The 23,582-nt window shown below is 37.2% G+C and overlaps 2 protein-coding genes and 1 long non-coding RNA gene across 3 annotated transcripts; 2 read left to right on the top strand and 1 right to left on the bottom strand.

The window, feature by feature from the left end:
* Window positions 1–1,553: 1,553 nt before the first annotated feature.
* Window positions 1,554–3,833, top strand: LOC127148623 (uncharacterized). The gene is made up of 3 exons (XR_007819711.1): window positions 1,554–1,732; window positions 2,566–2,618; window positions 3,650–3,833. It is a non-coding gene; the product is annotated as an uncharacterized LOC127148623 (long non-coding RNA).
* A 1,806-nt stretch (window positions 3,834–5,639) lies between these two features.
* On the bottom strand, window positions 5,640–7,587 carry LOC127148406 (uncharacterized). Its single transcript, XM_051081948.1, has 5 exons — window positions 6,990–7,587; window positions 6,466–6,550; window positions 6,262–6,348; window positions 5,981–6,183; window positions 5,640–5,907 (listed from the first exon to the last, which is right to left on the bottom strand). Exons 1-5 carry the CDS (start codon window positions 7,049–7,051, stop codon window positions 5,655–5,657), a joined length of 690 nt encoding a protein of 229 aa, XP_050937905.1. The 5' UTR covers window positions 7,052–7,587; the 3' UTR covers window positions 5,640–5,654.
* A 3,201-nt stretch (window positions 7,588–10,788) lies between these two features.
* Window positions 10,789–11,983, top strand: LOC103488645 (transcription factor MYB62-like; the record flags this gene model as incomplete). The annotated part of the gene is made up of 2 exons (XM_051082864.1): window positions 10,789–10,943; window positions 11,351–11,983. Coding segments are annotated over 2 exons (573 nt in total), but the record flags the coding sequence as incomplete, so codon positions are not given.
* Between the last annotated feature and the right edge of the window lie 11,599 nt (window positions 11,984–23,582).

Below are 23,582 nucleotides of genomic sequence, written 5' to 3'. Positions count from 1 at the left end.
ATAATCTCTTGAAATCAATTCAAGAAACAAGTCATTAATTAAAGTCATTTAGCAACTTTCATTATTAATCTAACTATTTGCATGAGAGATTAACAACCGTTTAATGCTAATATCCAATTAAAGATACAATCTATCAATTGAACATTTAGATTAATATTCATTGATGACCAACCAATAATAAACCAAACACAATAGTATTAAAATCCATGAACTTCAACAATGACGTCTGATAAATTCAAAACATTAATCTAAATCCATAAATATAATCAACACTTAAGACTAGAGAATTTAGCCACCCCTTGCTCCAAATTACTTACGTTCATATAAATTTCCATACATTAAATTAGAGAAGAGACAGAAAAAAAAAACTAGAAAACTCTACTTATATATATCACTTTCTTCTAGATAGAATTTGTCGATCTTCTCTTAAGTCAGGCACCTCAAAATCCTATAACGGTCTCCAAGATTAACTCTTCACTTTCTCTAACTTTTCTAAGGAAAAATTTCACTTTCAGGACTTTGGAATTTCGTTTCTTGGCTGTTTGAAACATCTACAAATATATATAAGATCCAAACTTTAGTGTCCAAGAAATTAGCATAAAGTGAAAATCTTAAACTAATAAAGGGGGAGCCCACTACCAGAAAAACCATCTATTATGACAGTTGGTTCCATCCCAAATTAAAATGAGGAAAGAAATAACTGTCATCAAAGGTCAAAAAACGCGTTTTTGGCGGGAAAATGTAGAATTTTTCGAATTTGAAGAATTTATGACAGTTTTTAAGTGTCATAAATCTATGACAATTTTTAAATGTCATCAATTACAAATAATTTTTAAATGTCATCAATTCTAAATGTCAAAATTTGCATTTTTGGCAGAAAAAAATGTTGTTTTTGGATTACACTTGTACATGACAACTATTTGTTGTCATACAAGGTAAATTCATAAATAATTAATAAAAATGTTTTTTATTTAAATTTATTAAAATAAAAGTTAATTAAAATACATTTTAATAGAAAAAGAAAAACCCTCACGCTCTTCGTTTTCCTTTCCTTTCGTTCAAAGCAGTCGGACTTTCTTTCCTCAAACCATTACGATAAACCTCACGCACGCATCTCAATTTCCTTCAAACGCCGTCGGCCATCGGACGCACGAATTCCACCCCCTGCAAACACCGCTGACCATCTTCGTTTGATATAATAGGATCGGACTCCACTCTCAAGTAATATAAATGCCTACCATCAGAGGAGTTTTGCGTTCACCGGCCATTCAAGGATCCAATCGGCTATCCGTCCCCAATGTTCCTCGATCGCCGTCGACAGCGTTTCGTCAGGTTAGGATTTTTTTCATTTTTGGTTCTTCAATTTTCTCCTCCCTATTACAGTATGCATAGGAATACGACATATAACATTGCCCTAAATTTATGTTATTGGGTTTTAGCGATTTAGTTGAATTTAATTAGGTTTTTGGATTCATGGGTTTGGATAGAATGCTTCTTGGGGTATGGGGACATTCGGAGTTTGGTATTGAGAACTATATTTAATTAGGTTTTTTATTGTATTGCTACACATTGTTTTGGCAGTTTGGTATAGTGTTGTTGCTATTATTTTTTTTTTATTTCAATTGAAGCTTAATTGGATTGGCTCGGGACCTGGTCCGGCCTCGGATGATTCGGTTGAGTTGGCTGATGTGGATTCTTCTGTGTTGGATGAGCTTTTGGTGACACTGAAGAAGTGAGTTCTTTTTAGTTCCTTTACTTAAACTGTTCTTCCTCTACTTAAACTGTTCTTTCTTGTTTTGGTTAAAACTGTTCGTTTGATTCTTTTTCGTGAAGTAATGAAATTTTGTTAAGTTTGGTGGTTTGACTGGGTTTACATAAGTTGAATGATACCCCTTTAGAAATGCTGAACTATGATAGAATTTCAAAGTTTCTGGTCTAGTTCGAGTGATCCTGTTACATTCAAATTTCTTAGGTAATGATCGTTAACCTTCATGCTAGATATCCTTTAAGTTGAAGAATTTGTAGTTAGATGCATTAGTTTTCTAGTAGTTTCTTAGGTTGGAAATGATTTGTTTGACTATTCAAATTATACACTTTAGGTCGGATATCGACTTTTCAAATAGATTTAGCTTGAATACACTACCAATGAGTTATCCGTAAACATGTAGTTCCTTTGAAGTTTGTAATTGATAGAGGCAAAGGTAAGTAATCTAGTTACTCATTGTAATTGGTTCAAGCCTAGCTTTAAAGTTCACTGTCACAACCTTGTCTTATAACATTAAGTAACGACCTGATTCTCTTTCAGATGTAGAGTAGAAAGTATTGGCTGGATCGGAAGTGATCAATAAGGAGTGATGTTATTCTTGCAATAAGTGATCGACTAGATATAGTATTAACTTTTTAACTTTAAGATGGTCATAATAATTCTTGCAACAAGGAGTGATGTTAAATACAATATGAGTTGCTAAATTTCAACACCTATTACATTAGTTCTTAATATGGATAAGATCTTATTTTCTTATGGGGTGGATTGTTGAGATTTATATATATGTTTATGTATTGTAGGTCAGTCTCAGTTCGTTTGGATGCTATGAACTAAACATGGAGTCCTATCTTCGGTAAGAAACTTCTTTGTGGAATTATATATAATATTATATCGTGATAATTTGGTTTATTTTTAGTGGATTTATAATAAGGAAACTGCGATTAAGGAATTTTGATCTAATTTGGGTATTTCTCATTACAAAGTCCTTGTAAATATTTTTGGAGAGTTTCTTCCAAAAGTTAGTGCTTGTAAAGTATAGCGAGTAATTCTTCTTCATACTTCATTATATGTATCAAGGTGTGTTGGGCATAAAACTTTTTAGTGCACATCAATGAGCTTTTAAATCCTTTGCAAATGTACGTACCTCCCACTGTGTTATAGTTTTATTGTCTCATAATGTAGTTTAGTTTTATTGCCTCATAATGTAAAGGTTGTTGAGAAAGAAGACATTGAAGAAGCTATAAAATTAAAACTATTTGTGTTATAGTTTCAACTTGAAGTGGCTAGCAAGAAATGAATGACACTTTTGTTTTGACTTTTTAAATTTATTGCTATTCTTAGTTTATTTTTAGGTTTACTCTTGATGATTAGAAAACCCGAGTCTCTGTTGCATAATACTTTTGTGAAAAATATGGTGTGACACTCAAATTTTCATCTCTACCGGCTATACATGCTCGTAATTATACAAAGCCCATTTTTAGCTTTGAGTTTTGTTATTTATTGTTGGTTTTGGACTTTGTATGGAGTTTTGTAATTAATTTAGCTGAGTTTGTGGGCTGAATTTGGTATTTGCGATTATGTTTTTCTTCTATTTCATATGGATAAATTTGTAGATTTCATTTTTAGTGATGAAATTGTGCATTGTGTACTTAAATAATAGCATAATTTTGTGACCCGTATATGTAAGGCTTTCCATTTGAATACCTTCTACATTTGTAATACCAAGCTTAGAAGTTATAGAAAAGAATAATTTACTGTCAAGCTTAGAAGTTACTATTGTTGAAGTGTGTATGTGCTTGTGTTGTTGAAGTGAATGTGTATTGTGTTGTTGAAGTGAATGTGTTGTATTGTTGAATCAATTTTGTTTCCTTATTTTCTTACTAGGTTTTGCCAGAATCTATAGGAGCAGCGAAACCATATTTGCGGCAATTCATTGATGTATATGCATTTTTGTAGGTTTGGTAGGAAAATTTATGGTTTAAATGTAGTTATTTAAATAGCTTTTTTGTAATAAACCATATCTGTACCAACACTTAAAGCGATATTATAAAGTGTATGTTTTTTTATATTAAAGTGTGCACCGTTTCTTTCCATATGTGATTGTATTGGTTTGTGTAATGGTATGTGTAATGGCCACTAGAAGAATTTTGGCCTTTAATGTCGGTTTAAAACCGACATTAAAGGCCTTTAATGTCACTTGGCAACCGACATCTTTGTGAGCGTTATTAAAGGCCTTTAATGTCGGGTGGGCTTTAATGTCGGTTTAAAAACGACATTAAAGGCCTCTTTAATGTCGGGTTAAAAACGACATTAAAGGCCTTTAATGTCAGTTTTCAACCGACATCTTTGATGGTGTTATTGATGCCCTTTGATGTCGGTTGGGCTTTAATGTCGGTTTAAAAACGACATTAAAGGCCTCTTTAATGTCGGTTTGTCAGTTTTCAACTGACATCTTTGATAGTGTTATTGAAGCCCTTTAATGTCGGTTGAACTTTGATGTTGGTTTAAAACCGACATTAAAGCCTAGTTTTTGGATTCATTTTTACAAATTTATTTTTATTTAATTGTCACATTATTGTCCTATAGACCGACATTGGATCAATGTAGATAAATATGTTTTTCACACGCCAACAAATCAATGAAATTCATATTAAGTTAGAAACTATAATATTTGTCTTTTATACACAAAATAAAATCTTAATATTATGTATTTTTTCGGTGTTATTTAATATATTCTATATATTGTAGAGTTCTTTACCTTCTACAATAGTACATGAAAAAATATTCTAATACAAGAATTAAATAATTAAAAATCCTAAATGCCTTCTCAGTCTTCAATTTTCAACGGTCGCTTGGCAATCTCTGCACAATCGCTTAGCTTTCAACCCGATATGACTTCAATTATCTATAAACAATATCCAAATAAACCATTTATATAGAATAACAAAGTTGTTTGAAGTACTAAAATTGCAGAGAAGGATGAAAAGTTTTTAAGATTTTATATCCACCCCAATCCACATAACTCTCTTTAGTCTACCTCAGCCATCAGGCTTGTGAGAATGAAGAATGTAAAATTTGTATAAATTTCAATATCAAAGAAAAATATCAACAAAGATAGAAGGAAAACTAACCTCCAAGCAGGCAATCTTGAACTCATGAGGAGCCCGCCGAATAACTGTGAAGGAGGAATTGAGCTCAAAGGTATTATTCACAAATCCAAGCATGCCTAGCCTATTTATATGTTTATCGCATTATTCTTCAAATTATGCTTACAACCCATTCTCCACAATTAGCTAGGAAAACTTCAGCACCCCAAAGCTAGAATTAGGAGATGGGTTTTTTTTTACCAGAAAGCTTAATTTTAAGATTTTTCCAGGGAAAACAACCTATTCACTCACCCAATGCTAACTTCCTCCTTCCACAATCCTTCTATTTATAACCAAACCCCATAACCACCGCCTACCTAATTATTAATATACACTTATAATATCTCTAATTGCATTCCTATCACTAACCTTTTGGTATATTCATGGCATATGTGAAAAACTAACTAGCATCCTACTGAGAGTAAAGGTTCATTCTACAATTACACTGTTGTTATTATGTCACAACAGATCTTGTTGCCTCCCAATGTTAGGCTAGATACTAGGAACAATCTTGAGATGGACACTTGATCCAATACAGTTCCTAACTTTATTCACATTTCAACTATCCAGAAATTCAACTTGCAATCCTATTTTAAACTAAGTATAGAATATCTTATTATTCAGACAAACATATACCAATTCCATAACATGGTCTGTCTACATGCATGTACTGTATGGCATTGAAAGGTTCACAAGCAATAAACTCTCAAGTTAGCTTAAACTCTCACACCAACGGACAAGAATTACATTGGTAGAAGAATCAATAGACACACAAAGGAAGCCGCGGAAATCCTATAGAAATCCCATCCATATTTTTTCATTGATAACGAGAAATAGAGAATATGGGTGATGAAAAAGAGGAAAGTAATAACTAAGTAGTTGTCCAACCTTTTCTCATAAAGACGAGCTGAGACAAGGCTAGCAAAAGTCTCAGGCTTCATGTCCCTCTCTTCACGAAGTTGGTACAGTTTGTGCTGATAAACAAGCCGTTGATACCTTCATTTCAAGGGCAGGAGGTAAGCAATGACAAATTAGACCAAAACAAACAAATCCACCAACAGAAACATACAGTGTCTGAGCATCGGTACCAAGCCCCGAAAGGCCAAGAAATAGCTTATCATGAATCCTGTAAATTTTCTGGAAATCTGTGGCAATAGTCTGCAACTGAACACCAAGTCTACGATCACTGGCAATGGCAAAGCAATTCTTCCCCACCATCGCAACTACAGCACTTCCATTAACCACAGACCCCTCTGGTAAAGCCTTCCCATCCTGCATTGGTAAAAACCAGGAAAGATCAATCGTGGATACTAAGTCAAGAATTTAAGCTCTAAATAGTGAATACATTACTTGCTTAAGGTTGAAAAGAAATTGGCGGGTGTGATACGCCTGAGAAATTGATCGTGCACTGAGAAAAAGCAATTGGTACCCATTTTCCTAAAAATATATAAAATAAAGTAAACTAAATTAAATTAAATTAAACTGGGAGAGTTCATTGCATCATAGTTCATTACATTTGATCGTCCAACTGATGAGGACGAGATGAAAACATACCTTAATAGCAGAAAATAAATTTGTGACACCTGTTTGTGACCAATCCATTCCAACAAAGGGCATGAATTGACCCAGAACATCCGACCTAAGAAAGTGACAAAAGAGGAAAAAGTAAAAAAAGTGAGCACGAGAGATAGGAAAAAAAGAAGAAGAAAAAAAGGTAAATATTTATTTAAATCCCCCTAGATAACTTCATTTTTAGAATTTGATTAAGAATTCAAGTGTTTCTTTAATAAAGTTGATAGTCCAGCTTGGAACATGAGAGGAAACAAGCATGAATTTCAAATTCAGAAAACTAAAAACCAAATCATCATCAAATGGAGTTTAAGCTATTTATTGCACAAGAACATTGGGCAAAACATTAAAGAACTCCATTGACTGAAAAGCTAACGCTACAAATTAAACTTCTAATTTTTTATAAACTAACTTATTTGGACTTTTAAGTTAGTATTAATTACCTTTGAAAATTCATTAGAATTATAGCCTACTGGATCAAAATAGTTATATTGTTAATTAGAACTTACAAGAAAGTATGATTAGCAAGTTGAATCAAGGCCTTCACCGCGAAGTGATCGGAGTCCGCCATGGCGACCAAAGCAGGAATAACTCCAAGATCCACAATTAGCTTTCTAACCTTCGAGTTACCGCTCTCTTTTTTAATCAACCTCTCAATTTCCTTCGCGACTCTCTCTTTCTCATCTCCGTCGCCGAAGTGAAGGCTCTTCACTGTCCTCTGCAACACAGAGGAGGAGGAGGCGGCCAGCTGATCATCGTCATCAACAATACTGTATTGATGTCCACACCCCACGTGCGAACACAGCCTAAGCCCATTCCCGAGCGACCCCCCACGTGCCTCGAACCATTTCGCTAAAAACTGACTTGCTGGATGAGCCTCCGGTGCCGGGATATTGCAACCGAAATCGCTCAACAACGGACATCCCGAGCCGATAACGTGCCGATGGTGAGGAGGGTGAGTGTTCCACGTGAGGCACGAGCGCGATGCGGTAACGGAAGAAGCTTGAGAAAGGAAGAAAGTGATGAGAAAGTGATGAGATTGATCAGAGAAGAAAGTGATGAGATTGAGAAAGGAAGAAAGGGAAGAAAGTTGAGAGAAAACCTTTCTTTCGTAGGGTTTGGTAGAGAAGAAAGGAGAAAAGAGAGGGTTTGGTAGAGAAGAAAGGAGAAAAGAGTAAAGTAAGAGAGAGAAAAATTCAACTTTTTACAAAATTAGAAAAATAAAAAAGACTTTTAATGTCGGTTCTAAAAAACATGATGTTTAATGTCGGTTTTAAACCGACATTAAAGATAAAGCTTTAATGTCGGTTTAAAACCGACATTAAACATCCGCTTTTTGAAAACCGACATTAAAGCCCATTTTTCATTTTTTCCACCCGACATTAAAGGCCAGATTTGTTGTAGTGGGCGGGCAACATGAAAAACAGGATTCAATAAAAAATAGTGCAAGAAAAACAGTGACTAAAAACAAAATTATGACATTTAAATGTAAAAAAAAACTGTCATCGAAAAAGTTTTATTGACAGTTAATTAATGTCATGGAAAGTGAAATGATGACAGTTAATAAGTGTCATAAAAGATAAATAATGATATTTAATATATGTCATACAATACTAACAATGACAGTTATTCGTTGTCATAAAATGTAAACAATGACAGTTATTTGATGTCATAAAATATAAACAATGATAGTTATTAACTGTCATCGAAAATAAATAATTACAGTTATAATCTGTCATAAGATATTGAATTCATGACATTTATTCTATGTCATGAAAAACCACATTTCGTGACAGTTTTGGAGAACTGACATAAAATACTTTCCATGACTAACGCATCAATGATTGCAAAAAACTGTCACGAAAGCTTTTAATGACAACATTTAACTGTCATCGTAGGCCATTTTTCTACGCCCCATAATGATGTAGAGCAATCCAGCACAGTGTAGGACTGCTCTGAGGGAACTGCAGCTGCACTTTGGCAATCTTTTTGCAGCACATAAATGTGCATTACGAAACACAGCAATGCTCTACAATTTGTCAAAATTTGGATCTTTTGGGCCTTTAGCGTCGAGGGTAACGCCAGCCTAGCCGTCCAATGTTGCCCTATTTCAAGATTTTTCTTCTTTTTCTTAACTCTTTGTCTAGTTTCGGCTTGGTTTGGTTCCTTTAACTTTGAATGCTCGTTTTCTTGATAGTTCACTAGAAAACACCAACAAAAAGGTTAATAGTGTGTTTGAATTTTTTATAGAAAAATTTGTTTTTTAAGAACACGTTTTGTTTAAAATGAGTTTCAAAGTTTGTTTACATCTTTATAAATTTATATACATAATTTTGTTTAAAGATTTATTTTTTTTAAATTTGGTTGAGAATTTTTTTTTTTGTTTTTCAATCTCATCTTTTTAAAATGCATTTTAAAAAGTGATCGAACACCTCAAATTTTTTAAAAATGATTTTTTTTTCTAAATTTTAACAAATTGAAACACACTCTAAGTAACTCTAAATAAGACAGCAAATATAACATATTAAGTGATGTTATAAATTTAAAAATCACTAAAAACCTGAAAAATCGTTGACAAATAAAACCACAAAATTAGAGAAGACAAAAAGATATTGCTTACAAAGGAAGAAAAACGAAAATTCTCTTTAACAAATTCAAAATACTTTAAAATCATAAAATTTCCATTGAAATTTCGAGATATGGGCCCAAAAAATTACACCATGATTACACCATGCATGGTGAGTAATAATCCCTTTTAGACACCTAAAAAAGATGAAATTCTAATTAATTCAAAAAGAAAGGTCACTGCATTTTAAAAATCTCATTAACCTATGTAAACGAAGTGACTTTGGAGAAGTCTTTCTTTCGAGTTTAAAGAGAGGAGAAAGAAAGTCTTTCTTTTTTTTTTAATTCAAATTGTTGAGGAAGTACTAAAATCTATTGGGTTATAAATTTTATTGGTTTTGTCCCATTTCATAAGAAAATTCGACTCAAGTTAACCAAAAAAGGGAGAAGCATGTGAAGAAATTCTTCCACAATAGGGACCAAAATGTTAGCCTAGCTTTATAGATCAAACTTCTTGGCCTGCCTCTCTTCTCATCTCTATAAATTTTTTGATTCCTTAATCTCTCTCATACCCGAAATCATTGAATTTAAAATCTCTCTCTCTGTTTCTCTCTGTTTTTTTGTCTGTCATGGAAAGTGTTAGAAGAAGTCCAATTAATAACAACAATAATCATAATGCATCAGCTGAAAATGAGGTAAGAAGAGGCCCCTGGACCATTGAAGAAGACACACACTCCTCCTCCTTCTTCTCCTCCTCCTTCTTCTTCTTCTCCTTCTCCTCCTCCTCCTTCTCCTCCTCCTCCTTCTTCTCCTCCTTCTCCTTCTCCTCCTTCTCCTTCTTCTTCTTCTCCTCCTTCTTCTTCTTCTCCTCCTTCTCCTTCTTCTCCTTCTCCTTCTTCTCCTTCTCCTTCTTCTTCTTCTTCTCCTCCTTCTCCTTCTTCTCCTTTTCCTCCTCCTCCTTCTCCTTCTTCTCCTTTTCCTCCTCCTCCTTCTCCTCCTCCTCCTTCTCCTCCTCCTCCTTCTTCTCCTCCTCCTCCTTCTCCTTCTTCTTCTTCTTCTCCTCCTCCTTCTTCTTCTCCTCCTCCTTCTTCTTCTTCTTCTCCTTCTCCTCCTCCTCCTTCTCCTCCTCCTCCTCCTTCTCCTCCTCCTCCTTCTCCTTCTCCTTCTCCTTCTCCTCCTTCTCCTTCTCCTCCTTCTCCTTCTCCTTCTCCTCCTTCTCCTTCTCCTTCTCCTTCTTCTTCTTCTCCTTCTTCTTCTTCTTCTCCTTCTCCTTCTTCTTCTTCTCCTTCTCCTTCTTCTTCTCCTCCTCCTTCTTCTTCTCCTCCTTCTTCTTCTTCTCCTCCTTCTTCTTCTTCTCCTCCTTCTCCTTCTTCTTCTCCTCCTTCTCCTTCTTCTTCTCCTCCTTCTCCTTCTCCTTCTCCTCCTTCTCCTTCTCCTTCTTCTCCTTCTCCTTCTCCTTCTTCTCCTTCTTCTCCTTCTTCTCCTTCTCCTTCTTCTCCTTCTCCTTCTTCTCCTTCTTCTTCTCCTTCTTCTCCTTCTTCTTCTCCTTCTTCTCCTTCTTCTTCTCCTCCTCCTCCTCCTCCTCCTCCTCCTCCTCCTCCTCCTCCTCCTCCTCCTCCTCCTCCTCCTCCTCCTCCTCCTCCTCCTCCTCCTCCTCCTCCTCCTCCTCCTCCTCCTCCTCCTCCTCCTCCTCCTCCTCCTCCTCCTCCTCCTCCTCCTCCTCCTCCTCCTCCTCCTCCTCCTCCTCCTCCTCCTCCTCCTCCTCTAGGCCTCAAGAGAACAGGAAAAAGCTGCAGATTGAGATGGCTAAACTACTTAAAACCAGACATCAAGCGTGGGAATTTCACCCCTCAAGAACAGCTCATCATCCTTGAACTCCATTCCAAGTGGGGCAACCGGTAAGAACGTAGTTGAAAATACGAATCTTGAAGATTAAATTTACCATAATGCGTCCGTTAACATTTTCTCAGTTAAATTCTATTTTTGAAAGTTTATAAATGTCATGAACATTTATAATCATTTGTTCCACGAAAAAGAATAAGATTTTGTGTTTTCTCTTGTATTTTCTCTTCTTTTACAAAAAGTAATTGGTGATTTGATTTAACGTCTTCGTATCTGTTCTTCAAAATGACGTTTTCTCTTTCGTTCTTAATATTAATATTTATTTGTTAAACAAGATGAATTTTCAAGTTTCTTTCTCATTCTCCTTTTTAACAGTGATTTAGGTTTCATGTTAACTCTTGTAATGTCATTTGAAGCAAAATTTAAAATGTTATATTCGTTTGATTCTGTTGTTAATTCTTAGATGGTCAAAGATTGCACAACAATTACCCGGAAGAACAGATAATGAAATAAAGAATTACTGGAGAACAAGGGTAGAAAAACAAGCAAAACAACTAAACATTGAATCAAACAGCAAGAAATTCTTGGAGACAGTTCGTGATTTGTGGATTCCAATGTTGCTTCAAAAAATGGACCAAAAACCATCATCACCAAGCTCCTCAAACTTCAGTCCTCTATCTTTAGGAGAAACTTTTTATCAAAACTCATGTGATTCATCCTCATCAGAACACACCATTGAAGCCAAACAGAACTCAAATCAGAGCTGTGGAGGATATTATCAATGGCCAGAATCATATGCAAGGGTTTCAGAAGAGTTTGGGAATAATTCTGATGTGCGGAATAATAATAATGGTGGGTTCCTTCAGATGGACCAATTATAACTACAATTACAACACCCATTTTCTTTGTTGGGTGCTACCTGTGGAGGTGCAGAGTTTGATGGGCATATGGTTGCATCTGATTGGGTGTTCCAGGATGATGTGTCAGAGACCTTCTGGAATTTCTAGAGTAAATTAATACACAGGTTCTCTCAGTCTCGATACATCCTTTACTCGCAAAAGAAAAAAAAACTATATTAAAAAATTATTATTTTTCATTTGGCAGTTTGTAACAGAGTAATTAGGTAGATTGTAAAAATGATGAGTGCAACTCAAATGCACCCAAATAATTAGTTGCACAGGTTATTGGATTTTTTCGCTAATTGTAAGACAAAACCCCATTTTATAAGATGAAGATTTTGTTCCACTTCAGTGGAGCTAGCTCGTTAGTAGCATGGTCGAGTCGTGGATCTAGATTTCTTTAATACATTTCGTGGCTCTACTCGGTATGCAAACAATTCTAAAATTGTCTCGTCGTCCCCATAACAAAACTTAAAACGACCATTGAAACGACCATTTGCAATGCATAATGTGCGTTGCAAAATCCTTATTATAATTTTTTTAATAATTTTATTTTATTTTCTTTTTTTTTTTTCAAATTGCAATTGAATTTGTTTTAAATTCATTTAAATACTAAAAACAATAAACGTAAATATAATAAAATACCAAATGAAATTTATATTAAAAATAATTCAAAAACACACGTTCGTAGTTCAGAAATTACATACATAATGAAAATGAAAAACTTAAACTAAAAACAGAAAACTAAATACATAATTTAAGCACCGATGTCCCATGAAATTTTCCCATGCCTTCGAACCTACAATGACACAAAAATTAAGTTTAAATATATATCAGCAATAATATGAAATTAAAGAATGTAAAAGTTGAAAATTACGTACCTCAATGAAATCAAGGTCCTTTTGAAGCCCTCAAATCTTTCTATACCTCTATACAAGTTCACTGGCTCTCCATTATGCACCAATTTTTTGTAGGAGGGACACATTCCAATGATTAATAAATGTCTCTTCACACCCCTTAATGAGTCCCAACTTGAGTTCATACTATTGAAATTTATGTCCTAAAACTCGTAGTTTATAATCATATTATATTCAATAAAGTCGTTATTGAGAAATTGAATACTATAATCTTAGATTCAATAAACAAATATCCCAAGACTATTTTTGACTAAACTTCAACTTTATGTTGAGACATAAACATGGATTAAGTTCAAGTAAATAGCCTAAATACTCTATAGTATATGAATAAAGGTTTGGCATCTTATTAAAGATACTATGGATGCGGTCTGCTTTGTAGTTAGTACAAAGATGTAATCCTGAATTGTTCATGTAGAGACATGAAAGTGAGGACATCCTATGTAAAAGGTTTACATAAGACAGAACCGTGAAATAGTCACTTTTATGTTATAGCACCGTTTACTGTTTAAAACTGACTATCTCGATTATTGATGACCTAGGTAACTTAATCTTAATTCTGAGCTAACTGTGAACTCCTGTTCACACAAGATTATCCTTAGATCTGCATAGGCGAGGGAAACTCATTAGTGTTGGCCCAATAAGCCTCCCATTTCAGGGGTAAGATCGGGTGGATAATTGGGAACATAGGATGTAAGACGGAATTCACTCCTACCTGTTTTAGGGTTAGTAGATAAGTTGTTCCTTTAAGGACTGAATCCAAGACTTGAACAAAGGGCCTCACCCTCTCTTTAGCCCGAGAGGGATTTGCTTTATAGGTTGAACCTTAAAACCAATTGTTCAATAATGGATTAGTGGGACTTAAGGAGAAAGATGTAATCTTGGGGGTAAAACGATATTTTTCGATCCAGCCAAGCTTATGAACAACCTGTGAAGGATTAACTTACTAATCATGGTTATATCAAATGGACACAAATATATATAGAGTGAGAGGAGTGCAACTACGGGACTTTAGTGAAATGACCTGTTAGTTAACGAATTTTGATTACCTTGGTATAAAAGAGTTTAGCCAGTTAATCGCGGATCGTTGGAGCCCATGATCTATAGGTCCATTAGGTTCTACTGCTAGCTCATATGGAATAAACTTAGAACAGTATGATGGAATGAGTCGAATTATTCGATTTTGGAGAGGAGAAAGAAACTAACAAGTATATGTGATCTAGCCGTCGTTTTTTTTAGGTTACTAATAGAGCTTTATGCTTAAATGGGATTTAAATACTAAAGATATAAATTTGGATTCATACTTAGAAGCTCGGAAAAGATGGAAATAGTCAAAGTTGTAAAAAGTCAAAATGTTGACTTTTGACTTTGAAAAGTTAAACTTTGACTGAAAATATATTCAAATGTGATTTAAATCTTGAGAAAATAAATGCGAATTCATGTTCGGAAGGTCAAAATAAGTCAAGACGGACAAAATTGTAAAAAATAAAAATGTTGACTTTTTGGATTGAAAAGTCTAAGTTTGACTTTGACCAAATGACAATTTTACCCTTTGACCAAAGTTAGTGGGAAAACCGAAGATTTTTTTTTATAAACCCACTAACTATAGTGGGCTAAGTGTTAGCAAACTATGAATACATTAAGCCCACTAATGGTTAGTGGGTTATGTGTTGTTGGCCTATGTGTTTGCATGCACATGCAACCTTGCTTGTAAATTCTCTATAAATTGGGCTCTTAGGGCCTCAAGGAAAAGGCTTGGTTTTTTTCCTTAAAAACAAAATTGGGCTGTTGTTTTTATAAAATAAAAGCCTATCTTTTTTTTTTTCATATTTTATTTTCCATCTTCTTTCTCTCTCCCAGTTTCCTTTATCCAACGGATCCCACAACCTGGTTTTGAGTCTGGAGGATAGTAGGTCACCCCTAGTGGTGGTTCAAGCAACAATCAGAGCTTCGAACGTAAGTTTTTCTTAAAAAAATCCTATATTTAATCTTTTTCAGTTTAAGGTTTTTTTGTTAATTAATTGCAGTTAGGGTAGAATTTTGGTCTTTCTTCTACAATGCTCAGTTAATCTCTATCACATACATCTCTTGCATGGAAACCTTATCCATCTATACTCATAGACGTGATACTTCGCAAGGTCTAAGAATTTGAAAACTCCCTCTCTATACTCAATCAATAACTTATTCCTAATGTTCATCCAACTCTTGTCCATTGTTAAACACCTAAAATATAAATACGTGTAATTATCTTGCACTAAGGGCAACCATAATTTCAACAAACAACTCGGGTTCACAAATAATAAACTACAGGCTACCGTAACTGTAGGATAGCCACATTACATCAATAAAAAGTTTCAAATTCTTCAATTTCATCAATATCATACATTTGAAAATTTCATCAATATCACAATTTCAATCATCATGATCACAATTTCAATAATAATCATTCTTTAACATATTACAATTGTTAAAATTTTATTCACACATAGAATTTGGTTCTTAAACAATTAAATATACATTATAACTAAAAAACCCTAACAATTTTAATTTACAATTTAAGTAACAAAGATATTTATTTATTCAATCTACTAAATTTTATACATTCTACAATATATATTATTCCCTAATATACACATACAATATTTAGACAATATACATTATTTCCTAACAAACACATAAAAAATTTATACAATATATAGTATAAATTTATACAATTTATATATACAATCTAATATATATTTATACAATATACATTATTCCCTAACAAACACATACAAAATTTATACAATATACAGTATACAAATTATATATACAATCCAATTTATACATACAATCTAATATATATTTTTTAGAAATGCAAAAAAGGAAAAATACACCATTTTTACCGGTAGAGACAATGAACCAAATAGATGACCACACGAGGATGATGGGCGACAATCAACGACGGCGATGGACATAAAAGTAATGAATGACAGCGGACGACGATCCCTCTCCTCTTTTTTCTCTGTTTTCTCTTTTCTCTTCTCTTTGCGTGCGTTTATGTTCAATGAATAGAACTAAAATGAGAAGGGATCTTTCGATGTGAAAACGTTGGGAGAACACCCCACTCACGACGCCGTCATGTATGGCATCGTCGGTTCTCCAAGAACTACCGATGCAGTCAATTATGGTGTCGTGAGAAGTCTATCAAAAGCAGTCAAAACATCACACATCTTGCAACGTTACCTATCCCATGTCAGCAGAGGTGCGACCTCTCATGACGCCATGCAATTTGATGTCATGATATGGTTGTCAGAGTATTTAAAATGTTCAACCTTTGCCGATGCAGTCAAAGCAACGTTGGCAAAAGGTCAACCTCTCACGACGCCTTTCATACGACATCGAAAGTTATCCAGGCAACGACGACGCGTACATGCATGACATCATAAAAAGTCTTTATTATTATTTAAATTAAACATTTTTGTGACGTCTCCTCATTCGACATTTTAGAAGCTGCACCCTCTGTCGACATTTCTTTTGCCACGTTGCCATACTTTCATATTGTCGATGCCTTCTTCACGATGTCACCAAAATATTCGTGTTACGATGTCGCTTTTTCTGATGCCTCTTTCAGCGTCGACAGACCTCCGATTTTTTGTAGTAAAAAAAATTCAGAGAGAATAATTTCTTGATTCAATTTCGATCATATAAAATGAAAAACAAGGTAAGATATATAGTGGAGGAGGTATGTAATGGTTCAACGAAAATGTAACGGTTCAACGATTATGTAATGGTTCAGTAACAATTGTAACGCTTGAAATGTGTAACAGTCAAAACGTTTGTAGCAGTAAAAAAATTTCACCAACAATCCCCCACTAGGAAAAATTTTCCTATCCAGTCCCCCACTTAAAAATTAAAAGAATAAAAATATTTTCGTCGAGTAATATCTAATTGTAAAGTAACCCTTGGTTTTGAACTTTACCGCTAATAATATTGCACACAGTGAGTGAAGTTCTAAATGGTTGTGCTTTAAGACATTGCATGTACATTCCAATTTAGTGGATGCTTTAGAGAATTTATCTAAAATTCCATAGGAACTGGTCCTCACTTCCACATCCACAAAGGTGAATCTATAAGAAGTACTCATGTAGCTATGTACACCATCTACCATCAATTATAGAATTCATTAAGAACTAAGTTCAGCTTTTCATTTGCTTCAAGGTGTCATGCTAATCATTTTATCATAAGAATGGAACTTCTAATTACTCTAGCATGATTCACTTCATATCACTTGTGATTAGTAACCCATTGAACTTGTTTCTTGGGATCTCTAGTCTTTCAAGTTGGAGTTTACTTCACAAGTGACTCAGTTTTCTATAGACTTGAGTCTCATTCTTTCTAAAGTTTTGAAAACCTTCTCTCTTGCTAATCCTTCCATCAAAGGACCAGTCAAGTTATCTTCAGTTCGTATATGATCCACTATTATTGTACCAATAGTGAGAATTTCTCTAATGGTACTATGCTTATGATGTATTTGTCATCTCTTGTCGTTGTAATAATAGTTCTGAGTTTTTGCGATAGGTGCAGTACTATAGCAGAGGATCAAGATGGCTGGTATCGATCTTTTCCATACAAGAATCTCTAATAGCAAGCTTTGAAGCTAGCTTGCATCTTCACTTGCAGTAGCTAGTGCTATCATTTCAGACTCCATCATAGACTGAGCTAAAATAGTTTATTTCTTGGATTCTGAAGCTGTAACCCCTCCTGCTAGCCTCATTTTAACCTTTCTAGGACAGCGGGAAACTTTTAGTAATGTAATCGTAGTTTCTTTGTTTCCTTAAGGTATCTCATAAAACAAATAGATTGCTATTAGTATCTATCTGATATATACAGATATTGAAATTTATTTATACATGTTTATTCCTTTTTTAATTTTTCGTTATTTGTCTTATGCATTAGGTTGATCCAATTAGTATAACTGAATACAAAGTAACAGATGAAAATCAACAATTCATTGCGAAGTTAAACGTGGGATGTTGAAGAAATTCCTTGTACGCATGCCCTTGCTATTCTACGAATGCTTTATTTAGATACCTATTCTTATGTATCTGAGTTTTGTTATAGAGAAACGCTATCAGCAACATATAGTGATTGTATTCAACCTATTGGAAGTCATTTGGATTGTAACGACCCAACTTTCCGGACTAAGCTGAGGTCACTACCAAATACCAAAACTCGACCATTCAACATAAAATTTAAAACGGACCAGTTACGATTCATTAAAACATTAGAAATCTTACAAAAAGACAGTTTCGGGCCCTATTTTAAATCAATCATAAAAAGTCTCAAATAAAAACTCAAGTCATCAGTTCAAAAGCACAAGTCAAATATTCTGACAAAATACATAGCGGAAGCGATAAGAAAACCAGACGCGTCCATATGGCCTTCACGCGTCCTTCCTGCCTCTCGTCGGTCTGCCCCTCGCTGTGCCCTTACCTGAAAAGTTAAGGAAGAGAAAAGGGTGAGTATAAACATACCCAGTAAGGGACCCACTACTGGGCCCGTTAGGGGTCAACAGTTAACTTCCTATTCGGGGGTACCCTACATAACAGTCTAGTGGTCCCGTAGAACGCACACATCAGTCTAATGCTCCCGAAGGATGCACATATCAGTCTAGTGCTCCCGAAGGATGCACGCATCAGTCTAGTGCTCCCGAAGGATGCACATATCAGTCTAGTGCTCCCGAAGGATGCACATATCAGTCTAGTGCTCCCGAAGGATGCACACATCAGTCTAGTGCTCCCGAAGGATGCACATATCAGTCTAGTGCTCCCGAAGGATGCACATATCCGTAAGGCACACTACCCCATAGATGAAGCTAACCGTTACCCCTCGGTCTATACTAAATCGTCTACCACAGTCATACCACAATCATCAATCATTTTACAATTTCTCTAAAGGCTTTACTGGCCAGGTAGTATAAGCTTAAACCGTTACACCCTCTGTTGCTATACGCGCCAACTATTCGTATACCATTATGGAAGAGCCCCAAGACTCAAACAGCTAAATAACCAACCGATCTCACTGTCCTTCCCCGTCTAATCCCATGATCATCGTCCATCAATCTAAAATTTCAATCTACAATTAGCGGTTGCAGTTCAGTTACATCAGACAGAAACATAATAACAGTGCTTAACAGTCAACACAGATACACCTATTCAGTATAGTCACTAACGTATAATCCCATGTGGATTACTACGTTTCCGGCCTCGACCCGAGGTCCAGTAGTAGGAAAACCCTTACCTGATACTCGGTTATGCCCCTCGATCGAATCCACGCTCAACAGATCCACCTAAACGAAACACGAAGGTTTTAGTTGATGACTTTAGTAGAAGTCGTTTTAAAAAGGTCAGAAGCGGCATCCGTTGACTTACCCAAGGAAAGGAAAACTACCTCCAAAAAAGCCTACCGCGAGACCCGAGAACTCAAGCGTCAACTCTGTACTACCTTCAAGGGAGAAAAGTAGGGCCATATCTTATTCCAATATTCAAACTCTAATCGGATGTAGCAACATTAGGGAATTCATCGAAAACAATCCTTACCGAAGACTCACCGTGACCCGGAGCGGAGGAAGGAAGGCTTAGGTGGCTTGGTGAAACAAGGAGCTCGGCTCGGCTTGAAGGCGTTCGGCTCGGCTCGGCTCCACCTCGGCTCGGCTTGGCCTTGGCCTCGGCTCGGCTCGGCTTGGCCTTGGCCTCGGCTCGGCTCGGCTTGGCCTTGGCCTCGGCTCGGCTCGGCTTGGCCTTGGCTCACAGCTCGGCTTGTGGCTCGGCTCAACTCGGCTCGCGGCTCGGCACACTCGGCTCGCGGCTCGGCTCACTCGGCTCGCGGCTCGGCTCACTCGGCTCGCGGCTCGGCTCACTCGGCTTGCGGCTCGGATCGTGGCTCGGCTCACTCGGCTCACTTGGCTCGGCTTACTCAGCTCGGCTCACCCGGATTTGTGTGTGGCTCGGACTGGAAGCGGGTCTCGGGTTAAATGTGGGTCCTCGGGTCGGGTTGGATGAAAACGGCAGCCACGGTGATCGATTTTCCCCCGGCGAGCGATGGCGGCGGCGATTCGCGGACGAAGCACGAGGAACGCAGCTGGCTGTTTCGTGGAGTGGCGACGAGCGGCGGCAGATCTGCTGTTGTGTGAGGCTGAGAAGAGATCGGAGATGGAGGCGGTGCTGGCACCGTCGGAAACGAAGGAGAAGATTAAGGAGAATGGTGGTGGCGCTGCTGTCGGAAGGAGAAGAGGATGAAGAAGGAGAGATGACCGTCGGAAGAATGGAGAAGAAAAACTCGGGGGCGGTCGGCGGCTTGTGAAACGCTGAGACGATGAAGAGAAAGAAGAAGAAGATGAGGCGGTGGATGGCGGCGTCGGGAAGAAAATGGAAATGGATGGGGCGCGCGCGCGAGGTAGGGTTTCCTTCTTCTCTTTTTTTTTTTATAAATATATATATATATATATATATATAAAAATTAAATAATAATAATTATTATTAATAATAAAATATTAATATTAAATAATTATAATAATAATAAATATTAATATATATATTAAATAAAATAATAATAATTTATAATAAATATTAGTATTAAATAATTAAAATAATATTAAATAATAATATTAATATTAATATTAAATAAATAAGAAATAAAAAGTTATTAATATTAAAACTAAAATGATAAAATACCTAATAATAATAATATAATTACTATTATATTATTATTTTATCGTTTTACAAAAATCTTAAATTTCCGAAAATTCACATGATTTACTAAAATTTACCTCGATCTTCGGGGCGTTACATTCTTCCCTCCTTAGGGAACTTTCGTCCTCGAAAGTTTTATTCCTCGAACAGCTCGGGCTAACGGGACTTCATGTCATCTTCACGCTCCCATGTAGCCTCTTCTACCCGGTGATTCCGCCATAAGACTTTAACTAGAGGGATTTCTTTATTCCTCAACGTTTTCACCTCTCTAGCAAGCACCTCAACGGGTTGTTCAGTATAGCTCAAGTTTTCATCAATCTCTAGTGGCTCGTAATCCACTACATGGGATGGATCTGGCACGTACTTCCTCAACATAGAAACATGAAACACATCATGAACTGTCGAGAGTAATGGTGGCAACGCCAAGCGATAAGCTACAGGACCAATCCGCTCCAGAATCTCAAACGGCCCAACAAAACGGGGACTCAGCTTTCCCCTCCTTTCAAAACGCACGACATCTCTCACAGGTGCTACCTTTAAGAACACCTTGTCCCCTACCTCAAACTCAAGATCCTTCCGCCTCACATCTGCATAACTCTTCTGTCTACTCTGAGCGGTATGCATGCGTGATCTAATCTTCTGTATCGCTTCGTTGGTAGACTGAACTAACTCAGGACCCATCAATCTTTGCTCTCCCACTTCACCCCAGCAAACCGGGGATCTACAACATTTGCCGTACAAGGCCTCAAATGGTGCCATGCCGATAGTAGCCTGATAACTGTTATTATAAGCAAATTCCATCAAATGTAAGTGGGAGTCTCAGCTACCTGGAAAGTCCAATGCACACGCTCGCAACATATCCTCTAAAACCTGGTTCAGACGCTCAGTCTGACCGTCAGTCTGTGGATGGAAAGCCGTACTAAAGTCCAACCTCGTGCCCATAGCAGTCTGCAAACCCTTCCAGAATTTGGAAGTGAAACGGGCATCTCTATCAGAAACAATCGACACTGGCACCCCATGCAACCTCACTATCTCGGACATGTACAACTGTGCCCACTTACTAGCAGTATAGGTGGATTTACCCGGAACAAAGTGTGCTGACTTGGTAAGCCTGTCCACCACAACCCAAATCACTGTAAAACCCCTCAGAGTCCTCGGCAGTCCCGTAATGAAATCCATGGACACGTTTTCCCACTTCCATTCCGTATACTCAAAGGTTGTAATAAACCCGCTGGTTTCTACCTTGGTGCCTTAACCTGCTGACACACCAAGCATCTACTAACAAATTCTGCTACTTCCCTCTTCATGTTACGCCACCAATAAACCCGCTTCAGGTCCTGATACATCTTCGTACTACCTGGGTGCATGGAAAATGGGGAACTGTGAGCCTCAGATAATAATTCTGTCTTAACCGCACTATCCGACGGCACACAGAGGCGTCTCTCGAACAAAAGTCCACCATCAGAGGATAATGAGAACTCAACCGCTCGCCCTGCCTCTACTAGGCCACGTTTCTCAACCAGATAAGGATCGTTACTCTGAGCATCAATGATCCTTTGCCTCAAAGTCGGCTGTACTGTCAACTGGGCTAACTGCATAGTAACTGCCCCCACTGACACTGCAATCTCAGACCGCTCGAGATCCCGATGCAATGGGGCCTGTCGGGTAATAAGTGCTGCCGAATGTGATACCTTTCTACTAAGAGCATCAGCTACCACATTTGCCTTGCCTGGATGATACAGTATCTCACAATCGTAATCCTTCACTAACTCAAGCCACCTTCGCTGTCTCATATTCAATTCTTTTTGAGTAAAGAAGTATTTCAAGCTCTTATGATCCGTGAATATCTGTATCTTTTCACCATATAAGTAATGCCTCCATATTTTCAAAGCAAAAACCACTGCTGCCAACTCTAGATCATGTGTAGGGTAGTTCTGCTCATGACTCTTCAATTGACGAGACGCATAAGCGACCACCTTACCCTGCTGCATCAAAACGCAACCCAAACCCTTCTTGGAAGCATCACTATAAACCACAAAACTGCCAGAACCATCAGGTACAGTAAGAACCGGTGCGGTAACTAGCTTCTGTTTAAGGTTCTGGAAACTGTCCTCACATGCCTTGCTCCAAACAAAAGGAGCTCCCTTCCTGGTCAACTGAGTGAGAGGAGTAGCTATACGAGAAAAGTTCTCCACAAACCGTCGATAATAACCTGCTAAACCCAGAAAGCTATGAACCTCACTGACAGTGGAAAGTCGGGTCCAACCGGTGACTGCCTCTATCTTAGCTGGATCCACAGAGACCCCAGCCTTAGAAACCACGTGACCCAGAAAGGACACCTGCTTCAGCCAAAACTCGCATTTCGAGAACTTTGCATACAACTTATTATCCCGAAGTGTTTGCAAAACCATACGTAAATGCTTCTCATGTTCGGCCTCCGTCTTGGAGTATATCAAGATATCGTCGATAAACACGATCACAAAAGTATCTAGGAACTCCCTAAACACTCTGTTCATCAAGTCCATAAACACTGTCGGAGCATTCGTCAAACCAAAAGACATCACAATAAACTCGTAGTGTCCATATCTGGAACGAAATGCTGTCTTCGGTACATCCTCATCCTTAATCCTCAGCTGATGGTATCCCGACCGAAGATCAATCTTAGAGAACACTGTGGCTCCCTGTAACTGGTCGAATAGATCGTCAATCCTGGGCAAGGGATATCTAATCTTTACGGTTACCTTGTTCAACTCCCTATAGTCAATGCATAGACGCATCGATCCATCCTTCTTCTTAACAAATAAAACTGGCGCACCCCAAGGTGACACGCTCGGTCGAATGAATCCCTTATCAAGCAATTCCTGTAACTGTACCTTCAGTTCTTTCAGTTCTGCGGGGGCCATTCTTTAAGGGGCCCTGGATATAGGAACCGTGCCCGGCTCCAACTCTATGGCAAACTCAACCTCCCTGTGCGGAGGTAACCCTAGAAGTTCTTCAGGAAAGACATCCGGATAGTCCCTCACTACTGGTTCTGATGACAGGGATACATCGGCCTCCCTAGTATCCACCACGCTCGCTAAGATACCCCAAGTACCCTGACTGAGCAGTTTACAGGCCCTGATGGCTGAGATTACCTGAGGCAACGACCT

This window comes from Cucumis melo, chromosome 3, assembly GCF_025177605.1.
Source record: "Cucumis melo cultivar AY chromosome 3, USDA_Cmelo_AY_1.0, whole genome shotgun sequence".
In the NCBI taxonomy this organism is placed as follows: domain Eukaryota; kingdom Viridiplantae; phylum Streptophyta; class Magnoliopsida; order Cucurbitales; family Cucurbitaceae; genus Cucumis; species Cucumis melo.
Note: the sequence above shows the minus strand (reverse complement) of the source record. Positions and strands in the feature narration are given on the sequence as shown.